The following is a 24,716-nucleotide window of genomic DNA, read 5'->3' as shown; positions in this document are numbered from 1 at the left end:
AGATGGGTGTTTTCCGGTCTCATAGAAAGCTTTGTGGCATAACCTGAGTACACTAGCCTTCGCCTCAATTAGGACTAGAGGTAGTAAATCTGAGGATTTTGGATTCTATTCTGTTTTATTGATATGAAAAGATGGAGAATGAAGTCATTAAAATGTGTGTGTGTGTGTGTGTGTGTGTGTGTGTGTGTGTGTGTGAGAGAGAGAGAGAGAGAGAGAGAGAGAGAGAGAGAGAGAGAGAGAGAGAGAGATTCTGTTTGTCATTGTTATGTGCAAATATTGAGCTGGTACCAAAATACAGTAGAGTCTCACTTATCCAAGCCTCGCTTATCCAAGCCTCTGGATAATCCAAGCCATTTTTGAAGTCAATGTTTTCAATATATCGTGATATTTTGGTGCTAAATTTGTAAATACAGTAATTACAACATAACATTACTGCGTATTGAACTACTTTTTCTGTCAAATTTGTTGTATAACATGAAGTTTTGGTGTTTAATTTGTGAAATCATAACCTAATTTGATGTTTAATAGGCTTTTCCTTAGTCCCTCCTTATTATCCAAGATATTCGCTTATCCAAGCTTCTGCCGGCCTGTTTAGCTTGGATAAGTGAGACTCTACTGTACTCTTAAAGCACATGAAGTGATCCCACACTAGTCTAAGAGAACCAAGATGTTTCTATACCTGCAGGCCTTTTCTGGCCTATTAGTGTCTACAGGATTCAAAACACTCATAAATATATCAGCAGTCTTTAGTACATATCTGTCAAGAGACAGAAACAAAGGAAAACGCTGCTCATTTCTTGCATTGAGGTAAATCTTCAGGTTTGCTTGATATGAATGTTATGCTTATTACCCAATTCAACACTCATGTTAGAAAACCAATTTTTAAAAACATTATATTGAGATTCACACTGGAAATATAATACGCCTCTGATTTGAAATCCAGTTTGAGATGTTGATCCAACATAATTCTGCAGGTTGTTTTGTGAAATCCAACACTGTCCAGGGTTTTCATCAATTACTTGGGATGAATAAAAAACCAGACAATTGCATGACTCATGAAAAGGTGGTAGGGATTGAAACTATTTAGAAGGTTGTTGGGTTCTTTCTTTCTTTCTTTCTTTGAGATGAAATACAGCAGAAAAATAGTATTTTGTACTTTTATTGTTATTTACCATTATTGGATATGCCTAAATTACATTAGTCTCAGTGTAATCATCTAAGAAGAGTTATTTTACTTTTGGACCCATTTATGGATTACAATCCACTTCTTCAGATATGCTTGTGTATAAAAATATAAATAGTCTTTAAAACATAACATTATTGATTAAAATATTTATGTCCTGCTTTCTATCCAAATTAATTTGATTTCAAATGATTTTATTGGTCAAGTTTGACCAATTTAATATCATGTGTACAATAAAATATTTTAAGAACTTATCAAACAATTCAATAAATTAGAAGAAAAACACTTGAAGCTGGTTAAAATATTTTTAAAAGATTTAAAAAACATGCACATGTGGAGATTTCCATAAAGCTAAGAAGACCTCGAAGACTTTATTAGTAGTGATGCTTGTACTTGGGGCCAGCACTTGGGTGCATATTGTGTTTCTAAAGGGGAGAGTTTTTCATTCTTGGAATTGCCACCATAGAGATTGTCATCTTCCATGTCTTCTGACAACATAATGCCCAGATTGATGGGATGCAGAGGAAAACCCCTCCAGAAGATCTCAAACCTAGTTGTATGCAGGGAGATGTGGTCCCTGTAAGACTACCCAAAGTCATTTAAAAGTGCAGCAAGATAAAGAGGGCTCCTTTTTCATATATAGGGGACTTTTTATTGTATACAGTCAGTCTCAGAATTGCAAACATCCAATTTACATAGTTAAGAATGGGGATGAGACAACAGAAAGTGAGAGAAATCTACCCCTAGGAAGATAAATGTGCTTCTGAAGAAGTTATCATGGGGAAAGGATGTCTCAATTGAAGCCTTATGACCAATTATCGTTTTCATAACAAACCAAAACTTTTCAAAATCTAATTATCACAAGGACAGAAAGTAAGGTGAAAATTTCTGAGCAGGGGTGCAGAATGTCTGTGCCCTTCTCAGAAAATTGTGCCTCACTTTCTGTCCCTGTGATAATATGTGGTGGGCATGACCAAAACCCAAAAAAATCTGGATTACAATATAGGCAGTCCACAAGTTACAAACAAGATGTGTTTTTTAAGTTGGCTGGAATCACTGGGTTTTCTGGGGTATATTGTGAGTTTTCTGGGGCGTATTGTCGAAGGCTTTTATGGATGGAATCACTGGGTTGCTGTGAGTTTTCCGGGCTGTATGGCCATGTTCCAGTAGCATTCTCTCCTGATGTTTCACTCACATCTATGGCAAGCATCCTCAGAGGTTGAGGGGTCTGTTGGAAACTAAGTAAATGAGGTTTAATATATCTGTGGAGTGTCCAGGGTGGGAGAAAGAACTCTTGTCTCCTTGAGGCAAGTGTGAATGTTGCAGTTTGCCACCTTGATTAGCATTTAATAGTCTTGCAGTTTCAAGGCCTGGCTTGTTACTGCCTGGGAGAATACTTTGTTGGGAGGTGCTAGCTGGCCCTGATTGATTCTTGTTTGGAATTCCGCTGTTTTTGAATGTTTCTTTTCATGTACTGTCCTGATTTTAGAGTTTTTTTAAAATACTGGTGCCAGATTTTGTTCATTTTCATTGTTTCCTCCTTTCTGTTGAAGTTGTCCACATGCTTGTGGATTTCAGTGGCTTCGCTGTGTAGTCTGACATGGTGGTTGTTAGAACGGCCCAACATTTCTGTGTTCTCAAATAATATGCTGTGTCCAAGTTGGTTCATGCTCTGCTATGGCTGATTTCTCTGGTTGACTCTGCAATGCCTTTCATGTTCCTTGATTTGTGTTTGGGCAATGCTGCTGCATTTGGTGGTCCCAATATCCTTTGCTGAACATAGCATTTGTTGAATTTTCATAGAGGGTCTGTAAATAGGTTCCTTTGAAGCTGCAAGGCCAATCAATGCTAATCAAGCTGGTGAATCAAGCTGGTATATATAAACACTAGAATTGTATAGATGCCTCTGATATGTTTATTGTCAATGATATATTTTGATTTTATTTGATTTTCAAGTGACTGTTTTCAAATATTATGATATTCAGATTATTATAGCAATATTTTATGCCATCTTCCAGGGCAAAAAGCTCCCACATAGCCTTGGTGCTGATGCTGAAGAAGGAGAAGTTTCTGATGAAGACAGTGCTGATGAAATTGAGGATGATTGCAAGCTAAAGTTCTCATATGTAAGTGTGCATATCTGTTTCCTTAAGAGTCTGCTCCCCCAAAAGTGTCCACAGAGCAGTGGTAGGCCATCTTTTAAATCACATTTTAGACTTCAGTGCCTGCCTTAAGATAAAATCATGATCAGATTCACAAGAACCATAACAACTCAGTAGGAACTTATTCTGAACCATAGTTACCCCTTGAGATATTTAAAAATTGTATTTTATCATTTAATAAATGTTATTTTAAGTGAGACCAGATAGATAGTTTTCTCAGTTGCTCATTACATCTTTGCTACCATAATTCCGAATTGTAGTCTTATTGAGTGTACATCTACATTGTAGAATCAATAGAATTCAACACTATCTTAAGTGCCATGGCTCAATGCTATGGAATCCCTGGATTTTGTAGTTTTGTGAGGTACCAGCACTCTGACAAAGAAGCCCAAGGACCGTGTAAAATTACATCTCCCTGGATTCCATAGCATTGAGTCATTTAATGCAGTTAAAGTAGACAGCATTAACTCTACAGTGTAGATGCACCCTGAAATGTATCTATGTGGAGTCTAGTAGAAGCCCATGTCTGTTGAAGTTGCTAGGTAAATTGCTCTTAATACAGAGCTGGGAATCACTCATAGGACAATGCTTTTGGGAAGAAGGATTCTTACTCTTATAGTCTCCGAAATCCAATCTGGACAGTTTGTGATGTCTCCAGGAAAAGATGTGGAGAAGACATAACTGCATTGGAAATGATGAACAAGAAAAATGTCCCTTCTTTCAGCATAGGTTTCAACTGGGTTCAACCCCTTCCACAAAAATGAGGCTGAAATAATTTCCATTATTTATTTCTGCATTTATTTTAATATAGCTAAACTACTTTTTAAAAAATCCAAAGTACTGTAGTGTACAATAAAAACAAAAATGAGATAGAGTAAATCTGAACGATCTAGCTGGTCCTTAAGGGGTCACCAGGTTTGCCACATCAAATTCTGTATTTATCCAACTGCTCTTTTAGGCTGCAGTAATGTATACACTTATCCTCTGGCTAAGCAAAACTGAAAACAAAGAAACCTCTGAGTAGGCATCAAGTGATTAAACTGTCAATATAGATCCCTCCTATCCATATAAATAAACTCTTCTCTTTCTTTTTTGCTATTTCTATTTTAGTTTATAACCCCCCCCCCCCCCCTGACAACACGGTACATCTGCTTAAAGACAGTCATACTTGCCAGGTTCAAACATTTCTCTCTGTGTACACAAACACAGTTTGTATGTGTATTATTATATAATGTATTTAGTGGTGGCGCAGTGGGTTAAACCACTGAGCTGCTGAACTTGCTGACCGAAAGGTCAGTGGTTTGCATCTGGGGAGCAGAGTGAGCTCCTACTGTTAGCCCCAGTTTCTGCCAACCTAGCAGTTTGAAAATATGCAAATGTGAATAGATTAATAGGTACCACTTCGGAAGGAAGGTAATGCCGGCCACATGACCTCGGAGTTTTCTATGGACAACGCCAGCTCTTCCGCTTAGAAATGGAGATGAACACCAACCTTCAGAGTTGGACATGACTAGACTTAATGTCAGGGGAAAACCTTCACCTTTACCTAGCAACAGTCCTTTGTAGAACTGGTCAGCTTGGGAATTGAGGTATTCATTTGAATGTAGGCTATCACATGATCACTTAATTTGTGGGTTTAACTGTTCACTTTCCAGAGAGCGGAGCTCTTACGTTTATCAGTGTGAGTGTGTGTATAAAATCAGTTTTTTTAAACTTCCTAATCTGCATTGACTATTGAGACATAATGTTTATCCAGATGGACTTGTGGTGTGGCTCAGTTGCTTTGGATACTACATGGTCCCATCAGATTTGATTTTGAGAAAGCACAGATGCTCATAATATTTTTTTTCTTTTAAAAGATGCTTATCGCAGGGTGCCTTGCAGATGCATATACGAGTCTTGCTGTGCTTCTTCCCATTTGTCAAATTAATGCTCTCTTCACAGCAGTGGAGGAACTTTTAATGTACTCCCATTTGAGTAGGGTAGGAGACTAGATTATTTTATTGAAAGGTCAGAAGATATAAACTCATCATTCCTTTGTGCACTGTGAATTGTCTCATGTGGAGAGATAATTTGGCTTTGGGTGCTTGTAACACAAGGCAGCACAAATATATCCAATGACCCAAAGAGTTATTTCTACTAAGCCCTTGATCAGAATGAAAGAGGTTTATCTATCTGTCTGTCTGTCTGTCTCTCTCTATCTATCTATCTATCTATCTATCATCTATCCACACACACACACACACCATCAAACTGAAGTGTGGCAATAAGAACTCTTTCATCATTTTTAGAGACTGAAATAGTTCCTTTTTAGACTACAACAGTGGTTCTCAACCTATGGGCCCCCAGATGTTTTGGCCTTCAATTTCCAGAAATCCTAACAGCTGGTAAACTGGTTGGGATTTCTGGGAGTTGTAGGCCAAAACACCTGGGGACCCATAGGTTGAGAACCACGGGACTACAACTTCCTGAATCCATTAGTGGCTGTGCTGGCAAGGATATTTTGACGATTTGTTTATTTATTTATTTATTTATTTACAGTATTTATATTCCGCCCTTCTCACTCCGAAGGGGACTTAGGGCGGGTCACATTACACATATAAGGCAAACATTCAATGCCATAACATAGAACAGAGACAGAGACAGACGCAGGCACCGGGCTGGCCTCGAACTCATGACCTCTTGGTCAGAGTGATTTGTTGCAGCTGGCTGCTAACCAGCCTGCACCACAGCCCGGCCTGTAGATTGTAGTTTCTGAGTTGTTTTCCAAGTTCTGGTTATATGCAACTTTATAATCCTCATTGTTCTGCAACCAGTATAGCTACTAGCCATACTGTCTTGGGATGATAGGGGATATAGTCCAAGACATCTAGAAGGCACCATTCTTGGAATGCCCGATATACACAATACACTCTTTTTAACACCTTAGTTAAGTGTCAGGATTCATAATAGGAAATGGTTCTCAGAGAAGCATTTGCAGATATGACAAGGGGTTGGAAGGCATCTCAATTTAATGAAAAAATTGTCTTCTAGCCATGCCCCCAGCAAATCCACATTCTTATCTTATTCCCTTAGCATGTTTGGATAGCTTTGTGGAATCCTCATGTATAGAGGAGTCTTATAGATCTTAATAAAGACCTCTACCTTGAAATAGTTTCCAGATTTTAAGGAAAACTGTGATGGGTAGTGAGAGTCTTTCTGAAAAAGAAGTTCTGGCTTTTGTTGCTATCTCAGCCATTCTAAACAAAACGCACTCTAAAGATGCCATTTCTTTACAGTAGTCAAATTCAAAAGAAGGGCATTTCAGCCTTCAGGGAAAATCAGTTCACTTGGGCAGAAACACCTATCCAGCACTCTTTGCTTTTTCAATAACAACAACCAGCTCAACAATATGCACTGGGGTTTACTGATCTATTTCAGAGCAATGGCACCACCGAGCACCAGATAGAATCTTTTATAAGGAAGAAACTTGAATCCTTGTTAAAAGAATCTCAGATTAGAGATAAAGAAGACCCCGACTGCTTCACTGTGAGGGCACTCTTGAAAGCAACCCACGAGGGCTTAAATGTTAACTTCAAACAGGTAAGAATCCCCTCCCCTCCCCATCCCATTTCTTTTCTTTTCCCAGTATTGTTGAGATAGTATTGACATATACTGCAGGCCAGTTATGTAGAAGAAAAAGCGATGCTTCATTTTATGTAACACATTCCTTGGAGTGAAATTTGCAGATCGCCTTATGAAACCCTAGTTTCCTGATTTTTAAAAAACTACTTGCTTCCCCCACAAATAGAAAGTGACAATATTTACTTAACTATTTGTTTGTTTATTTATGGGGAGATTATTCTGATGTTTTGTTCGTGATAACCTCCCTCATTATATGACTGGTCATGTACTTGTGGTCTTGCAGACATGCACACACATACACATCTTTAATTAAAGAGGTCACTCAGAATATGAAGGCTTATCTTTTAAAAGATTTCTTTGGAAAAGCAAATATTTTTAAAGTATTTTAATAGCTTGTTTTGCATATTTTTAAATTTGCTGACAATAATTGTTAATATCCTGTAGGGCTATGTGAAGAATATTTTGCAGTATAGCATATGGTATAAGCAGAAACCTTGAAGGGACTGAATCTTTATAAGAAATATAATGAGAAGATTTCCCCTACTCTTCCTTATCTAATTCCAAGGATACCTAACAATCCTTATCTAATCCCAAGAGTTCTTCTCAGAGATGCTTGCCAGTAACTTTTTAAAAATCTGAAAGCCAGTGTTATGTGGTGGTGTGAGTGTTGGATTAGGACTCTATTTGACAAATGTGCAAATCTTTGCTTGGCCATGGATGATGTTGAGCAAGTCATTCTCTTTTAGCCTCAAAGGAAGGTAATGGAAAGCCCTTTTCTGAAGAAACCTTACCAAGGATATCCTTGCAATATTTTCATTTTAGCATCTTAAATGACTTGAAGGCACATGACAACATCATCCATGACCCTCACACAGTGGGCTTTGCACATTTTGAGCAACTTGATTGCTGAGGGCCTGGTGTGTATTTCTAAACGGGCCAACATATGAAATCTGAATAGAAAAATATGCTGAAATGTTTCTCTGGTTTCTTCTCCTGCTTCACAATGGTGGGAGCCTGGTGGTTGGAAGAACCAAGAAAAGGGGATGACACATGCTGCTCTATTTGTATTGTTTTTTTTAATGTTTTTGTAAAGTAGGCCACTGGAAATCTCTGCAGAAAAGATGGGATTGGTTGCAAGATGTTGTGTTCTGCTATTCAGGATTCCAAATAGTCCTTTCTACAGTGTCTCTTTCTGGTTTCCTCCTCCTCTCATTCTCCTCACTAGGAATTTTTGCTAAAAACTTCTAGTGCTTCTGTGATATTCTGGTGTGTCTCAAGGGGCACTTGCTTTCAGTACAAGTACAAAGAATACACTGATGACAAAATTGAAATTTCTTCCCCTTATCCAACATCTGCATTTGCTGAAACAATTTTCAAAATATTGCTTTTTTGTGAATGCATATGTTTAGACATGTTGATTCAGTTCAAGAACCAATCTCTTTTCACATAAAATGCTTGATTTGGGACACAGAGAGCCATTCCAGACATTTCAAAGAAAGGGTTTCAGAAGGAAGATGTGCAGCTGACATACTCCCGCTATGTTTCTTGATCTCCCCTTTCCAAAAATGGGCGAAGATGCCAAATCCTGTGTGATCTTGGAACCTAAGCAGAGTCACCCCTCGTTAGTCCTTGGATGGGAGACTGCTGTAGGCTATATTTCAGTGGTAGGAACTGGCAAAATCACCTCTGAGTGTTCTCTGCCGAAGAAAATGCTATGAAATTGATGTCATAAGTTGACAGCCAGCTTGAAAATGCACACATGCACAGAGACAGCTGATCAGAGAAATCCCTCAGTATAGAGGAATTCTAGCAGGATAGAGTTTTTCAAGGTTGGCTAAGCCTAGAAAGAAACAAAAGGGGTGAGCTGAGGGTAACTGAAACCATTTCATGTTCTTTATAGAAAGCTAATGGAAAATACATTTCTGCCACAGGTCATGCATTATATAACTGGGAGGTCTTGTACTGTGAATAGCTGGGAGAATGTATTTCAGTGCCTTTTTCAGCTCTTCAGAGAGATGAAGGGAAGTGATGTTCTGACAGCAACATTGGATCCTGCCACAGACCATCAAATTGATGACCCAAGGGATTCCTCTTACAGTGAATCTCCATTGGCCCAGCAAACATTGCAGCTGTCTCTGTGACTTTGGGATTTTATTTTTGTATTTTCTATTTATCTGAAGAATTTCTGAACTGTAGGGGTTTGATGTGTTGGCTTATTTTGATGGCATACGGTTTTCTGAGTTGGCTCTTTTGTTTACCTGGTTTCTTCTGGTATATCATTTTCAATATAGAGCTATTAATACATTGGGTTGCTGTGAGTTTTCCAGGCTGTTTTCCAGGCTGTTTTCCTGCACATGGCCATATAGCCCAGAAAACTCACAGCAACCCAGTGATTCCGGCATGAAAGTCTTAGATAACATGTTAATACATTTTTAATGACTCAATGAGCAGAATTGCACGTAAAAAAACTTTTATCTGCAAAATATTGTATGCTTAATTAACCACTTAGAAACTAAAGAAGTGACCATATAATACATTTCAAAAGCAATGTAATTAATGATTTTGGTGATGAGTAAGGTCTCCTTGTTAATCTTTAAATATACCTTTTAAAAGGACATATTGTATTTAGGACTTTTGACAAGAATGTTGAATGTTTTATGCTATTCTCTTAACTCTATTTTTTAAAGTAAAAAATAAGAAATATAATGAGGAAACAAAAACCCTTTAGCACTTTCATTCTTAAACAATGTAACACGTAATAACAAAGAAATACTTTAAGCAGTAGATGGGCAACAGGAACTAATTACTTCTCAAATTACCATTGTAATTATTTTTTTTTTCTAATTTTTTGAAGTTCATACAACAGAGATATTGTAGGTTAGCTCTGCATTTTGCACAATGTTCCCAGTAATTTATGCAATATATACAAAAGCCATTATTGCAAATCAGGATTATTGTTCTAAAATTTCAAAAGGTTGCATAATATGATACAAGTCTTTCAGTTCTTTGCCATAGAAAGTTTGCACTGATGTGTAAAAGCAATAAATCTGCCTATCAAAAGTCAATTTCCCAGGTTTTAAAACACTTTATGAGAAAATTCATTTAGTTATATGTTCCATAGCGAAAACTCTTGTATATGAGGTCTGCTATGAAGCCATTGTCTTTGTTCATACCTCTGCCTAATGGATTGGAATATGTGAATATAATTCAGTTCAGTCATCTCTCTTTCTAGTCTTCCTTTGTAATTTCCTTGTTCACAGACCGAAACCTGTAAATCACTTGCTGGTATGTCTATGAATGTTGAAAAGTTCTGCAACTGGTTTTTGGGTAGTGCCTACTAATGTCAGATTTACGTCCATTAATCCTCTTGCATAGAGACTGTCCTGCTTGTTCAGTGTAGAGTCTAGAGAGGGCATTGCTGGCATAGGATCATACTGAAACTACCCCTCATGTCATGTCTGTAATATTGTAGATATTGGGACAGAGTTGGCATTTGGGTTTGTGGCAGGGTCTTGTCTCTGTGTTACAATGATGTTGTATCTGAGTAGTTGCTTAAAATTTGGAGTCTGTCTGTCAGCTAGTAAGGCACATTTCCTTATGAGAAAACAGTGTTATTCTTGAGTTGTTATAGATCATTAATGATTTCTTTGAGCAGTCTTAGCTGGGCCTGTAAGTAATCATTAGATGTGTTCTGTCACTTGGGGGGATGTTGCTCTGTTTTATAATTCATGGGTATCAATCCTGCAATGTGAATTTGTTTCTTCACCTCCTTAACTGCGTATTGTATTTTGAAAAATATCTGTTATGAATCCAAGAGTTTTGAGTCTCTATATTGTATGTCTGAGCAGGTGGTTGTATTGGAAAGCATCACTCTAAACCAGTGGTTCTCAACCTGGGTTCCCCAGATGTTTTTGGCCTTCAACTCCCAGAAATCCTACCAGCTGGTAAACTGGCTGGTATTTCAGGGAGTTGTAGGCCAAAAACATCTGGGGACCCTAGGTTGAGAACCACTGCTCTAAACAATAAATTTGGTTGTATATTCTGGTTGGAAACTGGAGGCATGTCAATTATATGTAGCGATCTGTGGGTTTTTGATAGAAATCCATGATACAGTTGCACAGTTGTATTATTTGGATTGTTTCATCTTCAGGTTGATGGTAGTTTTTGAAATCCTGATGAAACTTCTCAAGTAATTTCCATTCATATGGAAAAATTACAAATGTGTCTTCAAGAAGCCTATGGTAGAGGATAGGTTCTTGAGTGTATGTTCTGAAGAATTATTGTTCTGGGTCAAAGATAAACTCTTTGATCGCATATAGCCATTTTGATAAATAGGCAATAACAATGTTATGTTCCATAGATATCTAATTCCCCCTTTAAGGCTATGTTAAATTGGTGTCCATTCCCTCATTTTGTAATAGCCCTGTCCAACATTAAAAGTGAAAGCAGTTAAAAAATCCACAGTCTGAAGCTCATTATGAGTATTCCAAAGTTGGTGGCAGGAGGCTCATTATCTGGTTGCCTTTTGTATAATCTGTAAAGATGAGATTTGACTAATTCTTTTAACAGGTGGACAGTTATATGTGAGAACAAACACAAAGCTTCTATTCAAAATTTTAGCAGTGGATTCATAGCACACTCATTTTTTTTACAGAACTCAGACCAGAAAGATACCAACAAGAAATCTCATGGCAGACTAATGAGCAACTTTGGAAAACATAAGGTAAGCAGTACTGAAAACTTACTACATTTATAGCATTTAAATATAAATCACTGTACAGTACTTTGTATTGCTTGAATAAATTTTCAAGGCAAGAAGCTGAAGACCAGGCAGAAATTGCAGCAAAGCTGCTACTTCAAAAGACATTGAGTCTATGCTATGGGCATTCCAATGTCTGCATCTACACTTTGGAATTAATGCAGTTTGATACCAGTTTAATTGACAATGTCACATTGTGAAGGGGACAAGCTTGTTTTCTGCTGCTCTGCAGACTAGGACAAGAAGAAATGGATTCAAATTGCAGGTAAAGATATTCCACCTAAATATTGGGAAGAATTTCCTGATTGTAAGCGCTGTCTGGCAGTGGAATATGCTGCTGCCTGGGAGTCTGGTGGAGTATCTTTCTCTGAAGGTTTTTAGGCAGAAGCTGGATGGCCATTTGCTGGGGGTGCTTTGATTGTGTGTCCCTGGCAGAGGTTGGGTAGTTTTTGTGGTCTCTTTCAACTCTATGACTCTATGAGATCTGCCTTTTAAGCACATTATGCAATGGGCATGTCATGTCCATGGGCTCATAGCCTGCAGTTCCAACCCACTGTGGATTCAAACTACAGTATGCTCCACAGTACACAGTACCTGTACTGTACTTTAAAACAGCATATTTGCAAGACTGGAGAGGCTGCAGAGAGATGCAAAAATGAGGGAGAGGCTTGATGGTGGCTGCAGATGCTTTCTTATCAGAAGGGAGCAGAGGGATGAGATCCAGCCTATAGTGTGTACAGTATTTGGAAAAAAATACCTTCTTAATCGTATAGGGCAGCAGCGGAGGTGGGGGTAAAGCCCAGTTATCAGGTGTGTCTCCAGCTGCATTTGTTGTGCCACCCACTTCAGCATATACCATATTAATATGGAGATAGTTAGTGTTGGTCTACTGCAGCAAAAACAAAGTATCCTCTTGGCTTTAAAAGCTGACAAACTTTATTTGGCATAAAGATTTGTGATCCACAGCCTGCTTCATTGAATGCCAGAATTGCAGTCTCATTTTGCAGATGATTATACGTATGTATAGATAGGTATAACAATCAGTGAGAGATTGTGAGGAGTGAAAGGAAACAAATGCAAAAAGTACAAAAAGTGATCACCACCTTAGCCGTGGTCAAACCGTAGATGGATGATGACACAGATGATGAGATTTGCCTTTGTGAGATAATAAGCCTGTACTGTATTCCTATTTATTCTACCAGAGATAAAATTGTAGCTCTTTATGAGTTTACAATCAGAATATGTGTTTGTAGTTCTTTGGGTGCAGGAGAATGGAAATAGACAGGGCTTGTGTGACAAAATTGTATACCTTAAGTTCCAACTTGGAGCACTTTTCTTGTCTTAAAATGTGTAAGATCTACATCCAGGGGACGTATATTGGTTCCATATGCTTTTTCAGCATAGCTTCTGCAGGCACCTTTTGTTTGTAATTGTCATTGCAAAACTTGTTCTTGAAACATTTTTCCTAACTCTTTTTTTTTAAAATGTTGCCAAACTCATGGGCTGCTCTATATGTATCAATACTGGAAGTCACTTTACATGTCCATTTCTCCTTGGAGTTGAAATGTTCCTGTGTTTCAATGGGGCCACAGTAATGTGCTTACATAAACATGTTTCTGCCGCAAGCAATTTGTAACTATGTTAAGGAAATTCTTTCTTCTAATTTATATATGGCTTCATCAAATGTTATCTGCCCATGCTTTGCATAGGATTTCCAACATTGGGAAGACACATATGTGTATATATATCCTATTAGTTTTAAAGTTTTCCTTGTTTTTTTTAACATACTTTCATGCACTCGTTTATGTGAAACTTTTTTAACTTTCAAGAAACTAAAAAGTAAAATTAATGAGCTGACTTGTTCATTCAGTCCATGGATTAATTCCATAAACATCATTTGCTAATGGGCACTATTAACAATTTGAATTCCTTGCGCACTCATGCAAGAAGGCATGCTATTCTTATTGGTGGAAAATCAGCCTCTGAATAACATACAGTTACTGACTATGGAAGAATGACAAATATTTAACTAATGTAAGGATTTCAGCAAATTAAGTTTGCCCAGTTTTCTCCAAGTCTCTATGAAAAATAGAATGAATATTCTCTTTAATGACTTTTTGCCAAAAATGACTGAAGAGACTTTAATGACAATTTTACCTAGCCCCCCCCCCCCTTTTTCTTTTCTTTTTCTTTTTTTGCTCCTGGCAATATAGATGTTTAGCAGTGTTACAGTGAAAGTGATTCATATAAACAATTCTCCTCTTTTGTGGGTTTGAGCTTGCTGAAGATCTGGATAAATCCTATGATATAGCAAAGGATTTTTCCAGTTTATACTTTTGAAAAACTTGTGATTGTATACATATATGGGGTACATACATGGGCCAAATGCTGTAACTTTTTTGACTTTCTCATTGCCGACCTTGGTCCACTGCTTCTAGAACTACATAGGTGTCTCTCTTATTGCTCCTTTCAGTGAAATTTTGAAACTAATGAAGCATTAGGGTTATGAAACAGTATATCATCCAAGTGGCAAGAAAAGGGAAACCATAAATCAAGATAGAAATGCCGTTAATGACTAGGATCAATTTGCATTTGTCATTTTCTTTTAACTGAAAAGGAAGTCATATAAAAAACAAAGACATGGACAATCCCCGATAGCATTTCCAAGAACTGGGATGTTCACCCACATTTTCTGTTTCTTGCGAAACCAGATTTTAGCTCATAACTCATAACCAAGACATTTTATCCCATTTTATTTACATTGGGCACAATTCCAGCAAATATTAGGAATTCTAAGTGCTGTGAAATGCACTGGAAGTATTATATGAATTTTGAACTAAAAATCAACAAATAGACTAATAACGATGGTGGTATGAAACCCTGTGTTAGTAAATTGGATATAATATGTGTAACAGTGTTTATAAGTAAGGCCTAAACGCCTTAAAGGCATCAGATCCTCTCTGATTTTGGAGGCTAGTCAGGGCCAGTGCTGGTTAGTACTTGGGGCAGACTGCCAATGAATACTAGATGCTGTAGGCTATATTTCAAAGGGCAAAATTGGAAAAGTTACCTCTGAGCATTTCTTGCCCAAGAAAACCCTATAAAATTCATGGGGTCACCATAAACTGAGATGGCTACTTAAAAGTACACATGGACACAATGTTTATGACACTGTACACCTGGAGGTAACTAGTTCAGAGATGGAGCACATGGTTTTACATGCCAAATGTACTAGGTTCAATCCCTGCTATCTCTGTCTAAGAGGCAATGAGAATGCAGACAGGCAGATGTCCCTCCTATTCAAAGAAGACCTCATTGCGATAGGTGGATCTAGAGGGCAACTTCTAATACTTTACTTCCCTGTGAAATCTGATTTTGACTTCTCATACAGAAGGCTGTAAAACCAAGATTCAAGTCTCACAGTACATCTGATGATGAGGATGCCCAGCAAAGCTGTCCTGTAAAAGAACCTAGTGGACAGTTATGCAGGTTAGTAATTGTCACTTTTTCTAGTTCTCTTAATGCTAAATTGAGCGATTCACTGCTGCGCTTTTTTCTCCTGTGGTATCAGTTGTAATTTTGAGACAGAACAATATACTGAAGTGCATTGTGAGTATGGGGACAACATGCATTGCATTTTAGATGAAAACAGGCCAGGGAAATCATACTGTCTGTCTAAACTCATTACACTGATGAAAACAATGAACGAAGCATACATTTGATGCAGATAACAACTGTTGCTTTTCAATATTTCTTGTGATTCTTGCCTTCATGAAACAGTATAACTGATTTATGTCCAATTTTATTGTGTATCTGTAAATGGGGAGCATATGTATATGAAAAAGAGGGGGAAAATACTAAGGTAACAGCTGAATTTGAGTTTTCAAAATTTGTTTCATCTGCTACCAAGGCTATTTCTTCTCTTAATGTTAATGTCTTTGGGGGAAAAAAACTTGGAAAGTTTGACTTCTTTTCAAGTATCACTTATTGCTCAAGAAAATAATCCATGAATTTGTCATTACATTTTTTCCAGGCTTAATGAAAGGAAGCACAGTATGATAGAGATAATAGTTTACAATTCTTTTCGTTTGTTGATTCTTTTTCTCAATATTACCTCACAGGTTGGGACGGCGGAGAAAAACAATGAAGCTGTGCCGTGACCTTTCTGATTTAGTGGTGTACACAAATTCTGTGGCAGCTCAAGACATAGTCGATGATGGTAAGAATGACTGCTTTGCCATATCCTCTCTAGATATGGGATGTTTATTGCTGCTAAAGTGAGTAAAGTGAATGAGTTGATCATTCTGTTTGCACAATGTGATAGGCCAGGGTGCAGGGCAAAAGGAGAAGATTAATGGTTGCAAAGCCCTGCATCAGCATACAACTGCCAAACCACTTCACTTTATTTCTTAATTAGTCGCTCTCCATCAGAGTGCTCCGAGCAACTTACAATTTAAAATATCATCCCACAATATAAAAACATTAAACAGTGACTATTTGGCAAATTAGATCTGATTTACTTAAATGCACAACCAAACCAGTAGCAGGGAATCTTTTGTCTACCAGATGTTTTGGATTACATCTCCCATAATACTGGGCAGCTGTGTCAAGCTTTTGGGAGTTGAAGTTCAAAGCATCTCCAGAGTTAGAAGAATCAAGTAAAAGTGTTTACCCGCTGTTAGCTCCAGCTCCTGCCAACCGAGCAGTTCGAAAACATGCAAATGTGAGTAGATCAATAGGTACCGCTCCGGTGGGAAGGTAACGGCACTCCATGCAGTCATGCCGGCCACATGACCTTGGAGGTGTCTATGGACAACGGCAGCTCTTCGGCTTGGAAATGGAGATGAGCACCTGCCCCCAGAGTCAGACATGAGTCAGACATGACTGGACTTAACGTCACAGGAAACCTTTACCTTTTAGTACATTGAAATGCCGGGTAAAATAGGTTTATATTGCTTTCAAGTTAGATTTCAAATAGTCTCTTCATGATTAAGTGAACTCTCAGAAGTGTAGGAACAAACCAAACATCCTACAAATTGACCTTTGGTATCTACTGGGTTTGATTCCAAGAAACCAAAGTAGTAGTAGTAGTAGTAGTAGTAGTAATAATAATAATAATAATAATAATAATAATAATAATAATAATAATAAATTATTATTATTATTATTATTATTATTATTATTATTATTGTATTTTCTTGACATTTTACCTTTATTTTGGATAAAAATTATACAAGGATAAAAAAACATACATGCCAAAATATAAAAAATAAATAATATAACAATCATAATTAATACAAACAATAAGAACAAAAAAAGTGATCCCACCACCTAGGACTTCTGTCACATCTCATTGTGATGCTTATGCAAGCTGTTCTATACCTTTGTAAATCCATCTGTATATTCCTCTTGAAGCTACCTTAAAGTCAACTTTGCCTTTCTTTGAAAATAAACAAATGCCAGCTTCCACATCATGATTTTCTCCTTGTAGAAAGAAATTTCTCAATACAGTTTTGTCATAGCAAAAATAATAATAGCTAAATCCTGGAAGAATGTGAGAGAATTATCTAAGAAAGATTGGCAATAAAAGCTCATAGAATATATATGAATGGTCAAGTTGTCTAATGCATTATGAGAAACCAAAATCTAAAGTCCCATTATTTTTAAAAGCATGGTAAAGCAATGCCCATATCAAGGTTTGCTTTTGGGATTTTTGGAGGGAAGGGATATTTTCAAGCTGTGGATAGCTGGAATTCATGGACACTGAATCTGTGGATACCGAGGACCACGTGGTCTTGAAAAGTTTGCCTGCATTGCTCCTCAGATATCCTTAACATGTAATGAAATCTGTGGAACCTATTTTAATATAATGCTAAGAAAATATCAGCTCTCCCTCCCCAAAACTATTCATCATTTAAATATTACACATTAAATTCTCCTCTTAAAAAGGAGGAAAGAGAGGAAAATGGCCTTTTCCTTTTCATGCTGCAAGACAATTAACATGGCAATTTCTTTGAAAACTACTACATTCTCCACTTAGATTTTTTGAACAAAATACTATTTCTAATACATAAGAGAAAGCAGTGATTATGCTAGACATGTACTGGATTTGATGTCAAAACAGGTTAGAAATTAAGCATATTTCAATGTTAGTTATTTTCACTTGTTGCCCATGAATTGAGCTGTGGCACATTACCACAAAGTAAAATGGGGAGTTGGAGCCCCATTGCCTTGGCAGTGGATTGACTCACTTTCGTCCCTCACCCATTCAAAGAAGGCAAACAATGGACTTCATTTACCCTCATTTGCACCGAATAATAAAATCTGATTGGCACAAGGTGAGACTTAGTTGGCTGAGTTGTATTGTGAAGATGCCTTTTCAAGTTAAGTGTGGTGACCAAGCATATAGGAAAAAATTGATGTAGGTATAATTTCATAGAATCACAGAATCATAAAGCTGAAAGAGTCCACAAGGGCTATCCATTTCCCTGCCATGCAGGAACACAACCATCAAAGCAACCCTGGCAGATAGCTACCCATCTGAGATAGCTCTTACCATCAGGAAGTTCTTCCATATGTTTAGCTGGAGCCTCTTTTTCTGAATCTTTTCTGAATCTTTTTTGAATCTATTTGTCATAGACAGAACGCCACCAAATAGAGTACAACACAGTTTATTAAAGTTACAGAACTAAAAAATGCCCGTAGGAAGCAAAGGACTAGGCAAACACTTGTCTTCAGTGTGAAAAGTAACAGAAACAGCTCCGTTTGAATTAAAACGGTTCGAAAGGATAAACCGGATTAAACAGGAGTTTAATCCAGATTAAAGCAAACGTGCTTACTTCAGCCTGACAATTTAAACAAACAAAAGTTGGTAAACAGAGGTCAAAATGAACACAAAAACTGGCAGCAGATTCCTCTCTGCTACTCAAAAGCTACAGATGAGTAACTCAGGCTGTTTACTCCTCCGTGCAACGAGCAAAATCCGGGTCCAGGCACATCAATCAGGGTAACGGCGGTCAGCAGGGTCCCAATCCGGTCCAAGGTCGAAAGCCAAGTGCAGACGTCTAAAGTTCCACAAGTTCCACCGATAGCCACAGAAGGGATAGTCCAAGGTCGTAGTCAGTCAGTCAGTCCAGCGTCAATCCAGAGTAGGTAATTAATGTCCGTCAAAAAGACGACGGAGGTCCAAGCTATCAAGATTAAACACAAGTTGCACAGAAAAACCCCACACAGTTCCTCCCGCCGTCTATGCCCAGTGTCCTTGGTAACTTACGTATCCAGCAACGAATCACACCCGTCTTCAGGAAGTTCCCCAACAAGAGCCCAAGCGTTCGTCCAGATTACCTTGCCCAACGCAATTAGCCATTGATCCTAAACCCCATTTTATCCCAGTTCATAACTCCTCATCGCTGTCAGCTGCTATCCTAATTCCAGGTGCCTCCTCATCATCATCCTCATCAGAGCTAAAACACCTTTGACTACGCCCCACAGCATCCCCAGCTGTGGATCCCGCTCCATCCCTCCAGCCCGTCCATGGGTCTGATCCTGCAACCCGCCAATCGCCTCCCATGCTATCATTGCCGGTGACACCCAAATCCTCCCTCACACGAGTCCACTCCATGTCATCCTCCTCTGAGCTAACCATCTCTTCCTCCATTCCCTCGGTAAAACCCTCAAAGGAGTCTTCATCTGTTGGTCCTGCAAATAAGTCCCGGAGCCGTTTCCTTTCACGCTCCTCAAAAGAGTCTGACTCTCGAGGAGTCTTACGACCCCGTCTCGTAGTACCGGAGCCAGAAGGCTCAACCATAACACTATCCCCTCTCACAAAGGCCTCCTCCTCCAAAGGTGGGGACACAGCAGTGACCTCCTCGGCTACAGCGTTACGACGCCCAGAAGTATCCAACTTCAATAAAGAGTGATGAAAGACAGGGTGGATCTTAAAAGAAGGTGGCAAGCGCAATCTAAACGCCACAGAAGAAATCTTCTTAACAATAGGGAAAGGTCCCAAATACCGTGGTGCAAACTTTCCCCCAGTATGTTTAATATATTTAGAGGATAACCAAACCAGATCCCCTTCATCTAACTCCTCCCCTGCTTGTCTATGGCGGTCTGCTTGAGTCTTCTGCGCTGCCTTAGCTTCTAATAACAACCGACGAGCAACATCATGTAAGGCAGCCATTTCAGAGGAGCGGTATACCGGATCAGGGGAAACCACATTGGTCGACGGCGCCACCCCTCCCCGCGGATGGAAGCCATAAGTTAACTCAAATGGTGTGTGTTGACTAGACGTATGCACAGTGTTATTATAAGCAAACTCAGCCACCGACAACCATTTTACCCAAGCACTCGGTTGTTCTAGAAAAAAACAACGCAAATACTGCTCCAACAACCCATTAACTCTCTCAGATTGTCCATCCGTTTGTGGATGAAAAGCAGAGGAGACTTGGTTCCCAAACACTCATGGAAATGCCTCCAAAAACGAGACACAAATTGAGGAGCTCTGTCAGAGATAATAACCTCAGGAGCCCCATGCAAGCGGAAAATATGCTTGGTAAAAAGTAAAGCCAATGTAGGAGCCGCTGGAATTGTTGAATAAGGTATAAAATGAGCCATTTTAGAAAATAGATCCACCACCACCCAAATACATGTATAACCCCCTGACCTAGGCAAGTCAGAAATGAAATCCATAGAAATAATCTGCCAGGGTCTCTCAGGAACAGGCAATGAAGATAATAATCCCCTAGGGCGCCCGACAGGCGTCTTGCTCTGCTGACATACTGCACAGCTATCACAATAACGGAGAATGTCCTGTCGCATTTTAGGCCACCAATAATTTCTGGTAATAAGTTGTACAGTCTTAAACCTACCAAAATGCCCAGCCATCGGTTCATCATGATGTGCCCTAATGACTTCCAACCTGAGTGCACCCGCCGGTACATAAACTTGTCCATTACGTACTAATACCCCCTCCTGGTCCTGTAAATGAGGCAGCACAGTACGAGTCCCTACCGAAAGCAATATGAGTTGCTCTTGAGTCCAGTTGTCGTTCTTTTGAGCCTCTAGAATTTGAGTGTGTAAACCAGCCTCGTTTTCTACCACGCATAAAGAAGCAGTAGGCAATATTGTCTGACGCACTGTTTGCTCGCAAGTTTTAAACTCAGGTTTACGAGATAATGCATCCGCCCGTAGATTTACCTTTCCTTCCACAAACTGAACCTTAAAGTTGAACCTAGAGAAAAACAAGGCCCATCGAATCTGGCGTTGATTCAATTTCTTGGCAGTTTGTAAATGTTCTAAGTTCTTGTGGTCAGATCTGACCACAATTTGATGACGTGCGCCCTCTAACCAGTGCTGCCACACCTCAAAAGCCACCTTTATAGCCAACAATTCCTTTTCCCAGATGGTGTAATTTTGTTCAAAAGGTGTTAGTTGTCTGGAGTAGAATCCACAGGGACGCAAGGTCCCTGATGAATCCCTTTGAGATAATACAGCCCCCAACGCATAACTAGAAGCGTCTGCTTCTACTATGAATGGTTTATCAATGTCTGGATGTATTAGTATATTATCAGCTTGGAAACTAGATTTCAACTGTATAAACGCATCGTGAGCCTCCCGTCCCCACACAAACGGTTGCTTCTTACGTAAGAGTTGTGTTAAAGGTACAGTAAGTTTAGCAAAGTTTGGAATAAACTCCCGATAGTAATTAGCAAACCCCAAGAATCGCTGTACATCTTTTTTAGACTTGAGTTCTTGCCAAGAGTTGACTGCGTCAACTTTGTGCGGGTCCATTTTTAATTCCTTTCCCGAAACTACATGTCCCAGGAACTCAACCTCAGACACGTGAAATACACATTTGGAGGCCTTAGCAAAAAGCTCATTATCCCATAAACGTTGTAACACCTGCCTTACATGCTGCTGATGTTCCTTTTCATCCTTAGAGAAAATTAATATATCGTCCAAATAAACCACTACAAATTGATCAATTAAATCTCTAAATACATCATTTATGACTCTTTGAAAGACAGCAGGTGCATTGCATAATCCGAAAGGCATCACACGGAACTCGTGGCATCCGAAGCACGTGTTAAATGCCGTCTTCCATTCGTCACCTTCCCGTATTCTAATCAAGTTATACGCCCCCGTAGATCAAGTTTAGTAAAGATCTTAGCCCCTTGCACTCTCGATAGTAATTCCGAAATCAAAGGTAGCGGATATCTATCACGAATGGTGTGCTTGTTAAGAACCCGATAGTCGCATACTAGTCTAAGCTCCCCTGTCTTTTTAGCCACAAAGAACACAGGTGCAGCAGTTGGAGAGCTAGATGGGCGAATAAACCCTTTGGCTAGGTTCTCGTCAAGAAATTCTCTCAAGGCTTGTCTTTCTGGTACCGTTAGAGCGTACAACCTTCCTGCTGGTAACTTAGCGCCTTCTACCAATCTAATCGCACAATCGTATGGTCTATGAGGCGGCAACTTATCCGCTTCCTTCTTACAAAACACATCTTGAAATTCCCTATATTCAGTAGGTACACCCTCCATGTCAATCTGAGAAGAATTTAAAGCAAAACATCCCTGCCTTTTAAAAGCTATAGTACGCTTCACCCAATCCACTTGAGGATTTACTAAAGTTAACCAATCCATTCCCAGGATTACATTGTATCTTGGTAACCGTGTAATGTCCCATACAAATTCTCCAGTTACTCCTTGTACCTCCCACGTTATTTCTGAGGTTTCACGATTAACCACCCCAGACTCCAGTAGTTTCCCGTCCGCTCCTTCCACCCATATATCGCATGCTTTACGTACTGTAGGAAGCCTATGTTTCCTTGCAAACCCAACATCCACATACGAGACCGTAGCCCCTGAGTCCAGCAGTGCCAGAGTAGAAGCAAGTTCTTTTCCCCCAACAGATAAAGAAATGGGTACAAAAACATGTTTCTTCCCCTCAAGTGACTGTTTTATAAGCCCTAATGCATTGGACTCACGTTGCACTAGGGCTGACCTTTTCCCGAAAGCTGAGAAGGCTTAACGTTACAATTCCTAGCAAAATGCCCAGCAGTCCCGCAATATAAACATAATCCCAATTGCCTTCTACGGTCTTTTTCCGCCGTTGACAATTTTCTAAACACCCCAAGTTCCATAGGCTCCTCCCCCTTTGCCACAGGTGCCCTAGGCGCAGATACAGATGGTGCATACATAGCCCTAGACTCTTTACGAGATTCAAACCGGGCGTCCAAACGCAAAACCTTAGCCACCAAAGCGTCCCAGTTTTCTGCCGGCTCTAATCGCGCCAGTTCATCTTGGAGATAATCATTCAAACCAGCAATAAACAAAAGCATAAACGCGTTCTCTCCCCAGTCTAATTGATGACGAAAAGAGTTAAACTTATTGAAATAGTCCAAAACAGACCCTTTTCCCTGTTTTAACCGATAAAGAGCCCAGCTAGCATTTTCCATACGGAGGGGATCCCCAAAAGTGTCTGATAATAATTTCTTGAAATCATCTAAATTGTCCTTGACTGGGTCATTTCCCAGAATCAAATTAGTTGCCCATTGTCCCGCAGGACCGGTCAATAGACTCAAAATAAATGCCACCTTGCTGGTGTCCGTAGGAAAAGCTTGTGCGCTAATCTGAGAAAAATAAAATTCAATTTGTGCCAAAAAAGTGGGCAATTTGTTTCGAGACCCATCAAAACGTTCAGGAGTCATTACATGTCCTTTAGCTGGCTGTGCCGCTTGTGCAGCGTAAAATGCAGCCTGCAGCTGGTCAAAACGGGCCTTAAGTTCCTCCATCGTCTTCTTGACGTGGATACCTCACTAGGAAAACTTTCTTTTAAGGCGTTGGGCAATCTGTCATAGACAGAACGCCACCAAATAGAGTACAACACAGTTTATTAAAGTTACAGAACTAAAAAATGCCCGTAGGAAGCAAAGGACTAGGCAAACACTTGTCTTCAGTGTGAAAAGTAACAGAAACAGCTCCGTTTGAATTAAAACGGTTCGAAAGGATAAACCGGATTAAACAGGAGTTTAATCCGGATTAAAGCAAAAGTGCTTACTTCAGCCTGACAATTTAAACAAACAAAAGTTGGTAAACAGAGGTCAAAATGAACACAAAAACTGGCAGCAGATTCCTCTCTGCTACTCAAAAGCTACAGATGAGTAACTCAGGCTGTTTACTCCTCCGTGCAACGAGCAAAATCCGGGTCCAGGCACATCAATCAGGGTAACGGCGGTCAGCAGGGTCCCAATCCGGTCCAAGGTCGAAAGCCAAGTGCAGACGTCTAAAGTTCCACAAGTTCCACCGATAGCCACAGAAGGGATAGTCCAAGGTCGTAGTCAGTCAGTCAGTCCAGCGTCAATCCAGAGTAGGTAATTAATGTCCGTCAAAAAGACGACGGAGGTCCAAGCTATCAAGATTAAACACAAGTTGCACAGAAAAACCCCACACAGTTCCTCCCGCCGTCTATGCCCAGTGTCCTTGGTAACTTACGTATCCAGCAACGAATCACACCCGTCTTCAGGAAGTTCCCCAACAAGAGCCCAAGCGTTCGTCCAGATTACCTTGCCCAACGCAATTAGCCATTGATCCTAAACCCCATTTTATCCCAGTTCATAACTCCTCATCGCTGTCAGCTGCTATCCTAATTCCAGGTGCCTCCTCCTCATCATCCTCATCAGAGCTAAAACACCTTTGACTACGCCCCACAGCATCCCCAGCTGTGGATCCCGCTCCATCCCTCCAGCCCGTCCATGGGTCTGATCCTGCAACCCGCCAATCGCCTCCCATGCTATCATTGCCGGTGACACCCAAATCCTCCCTCACATGAGTCCACTCCATGTCATCCTCCTCTGAGCTAACCATCTCTTCCTCCATTCCCTCGGTAAAACCCTCAAAGGAGTCTTCATCTGTTGGTTCTGCAAATAAGTCCCGGAGCCGTTTCCTTTCACGCTCCTCAAATGAGTCTGACTCTCGAGGAGTCTTATGAC

At 39.5% G+C, this 24,716-nt stretch overlaps 1 protein-coding gene and 2 long non-coding RNA genes across 9 annotated transcripts in view; 1 reads left to right on the top strand and 2 right to left on the bottom strand.

Moving 5' to 3' along the window:
• Positions 1–24,716, top strand: part of plch1 (phospholipase C eta 1) — a 218,679-nt gene that overhangs the window by 104,977 nt on the left and 88,986 nt on the right. For all 7 annotated transcript variants that reach the window (XM_062976689.1, XM_062976686.1, XM_062976688.1 and 4 more), the window contains 5 exons: positions 3,202–3,309; positions 6,766–6,927; positions 11,624–11,692; positions 15,120–15,217; positions 15,850–15,947. In XM_062976689.1, coding sequence (XP_062832759.1) covers positions 3,202–3,309; positions 6,766–6,927; positions 11,624–11,692; positions 15,120–15,217; positions 15,850–15,947 — 535 coding nt within the window. The remainder of the gene's footprint in view (positions 1–3,201; positions 3,310–6,765; positions 6,928–11,623; positions 11,693–15,119; positions 15,218–15,849; positions 15,948–24,716) is intronic.
• On the bottom strand, positions 18,384–19,605 carry LOC134297874 (uncharacterized). The gene is made up of 2 exons (XR_010004774.1): positions 19,002–19,605; positions 18,384–18,918 (listed from the first exon to the last, which is right to left on the bottom strand). It is a non-coding gene; the product is annotated as an uncharacterized LOC134297874 (long non-coding RNA).
• LOC134297875 (uncharacterized) lies at positions 23,602–24,699 on the bottom strand. The gene is made up of 2 exons (XR_010004775.1): positions 24,220–24,699; positions 23,602–24,136 (listed from the first exon to the last, which is right to left on the bottom strand). It is a non-coding gene; the product is annotated as an uncharacterized LOC134297875 (long non-coding RNA).

Source organism: Anolis carolinensis, chromosome 3 (genome assembly GCF_035594765.1).
Source record: "Anolis carolinensis isolate JA03-04 chromosome 3, rAnoCar3.1.pri, whole genome shotgun sequence".
Classification (NCBI taxonomy): domain Eukaryota; kingdom Metazoa; phylum Chordata; class Lepidosauria; order Squamata; family Dactyloidae; genus Anolis; species Anolis carolinensis.
The sequence above is the reverse complement of the archived record's forward strand: the minus strand, read 5'-3'. Positions and strand labels throughout refer to the sequence as shown.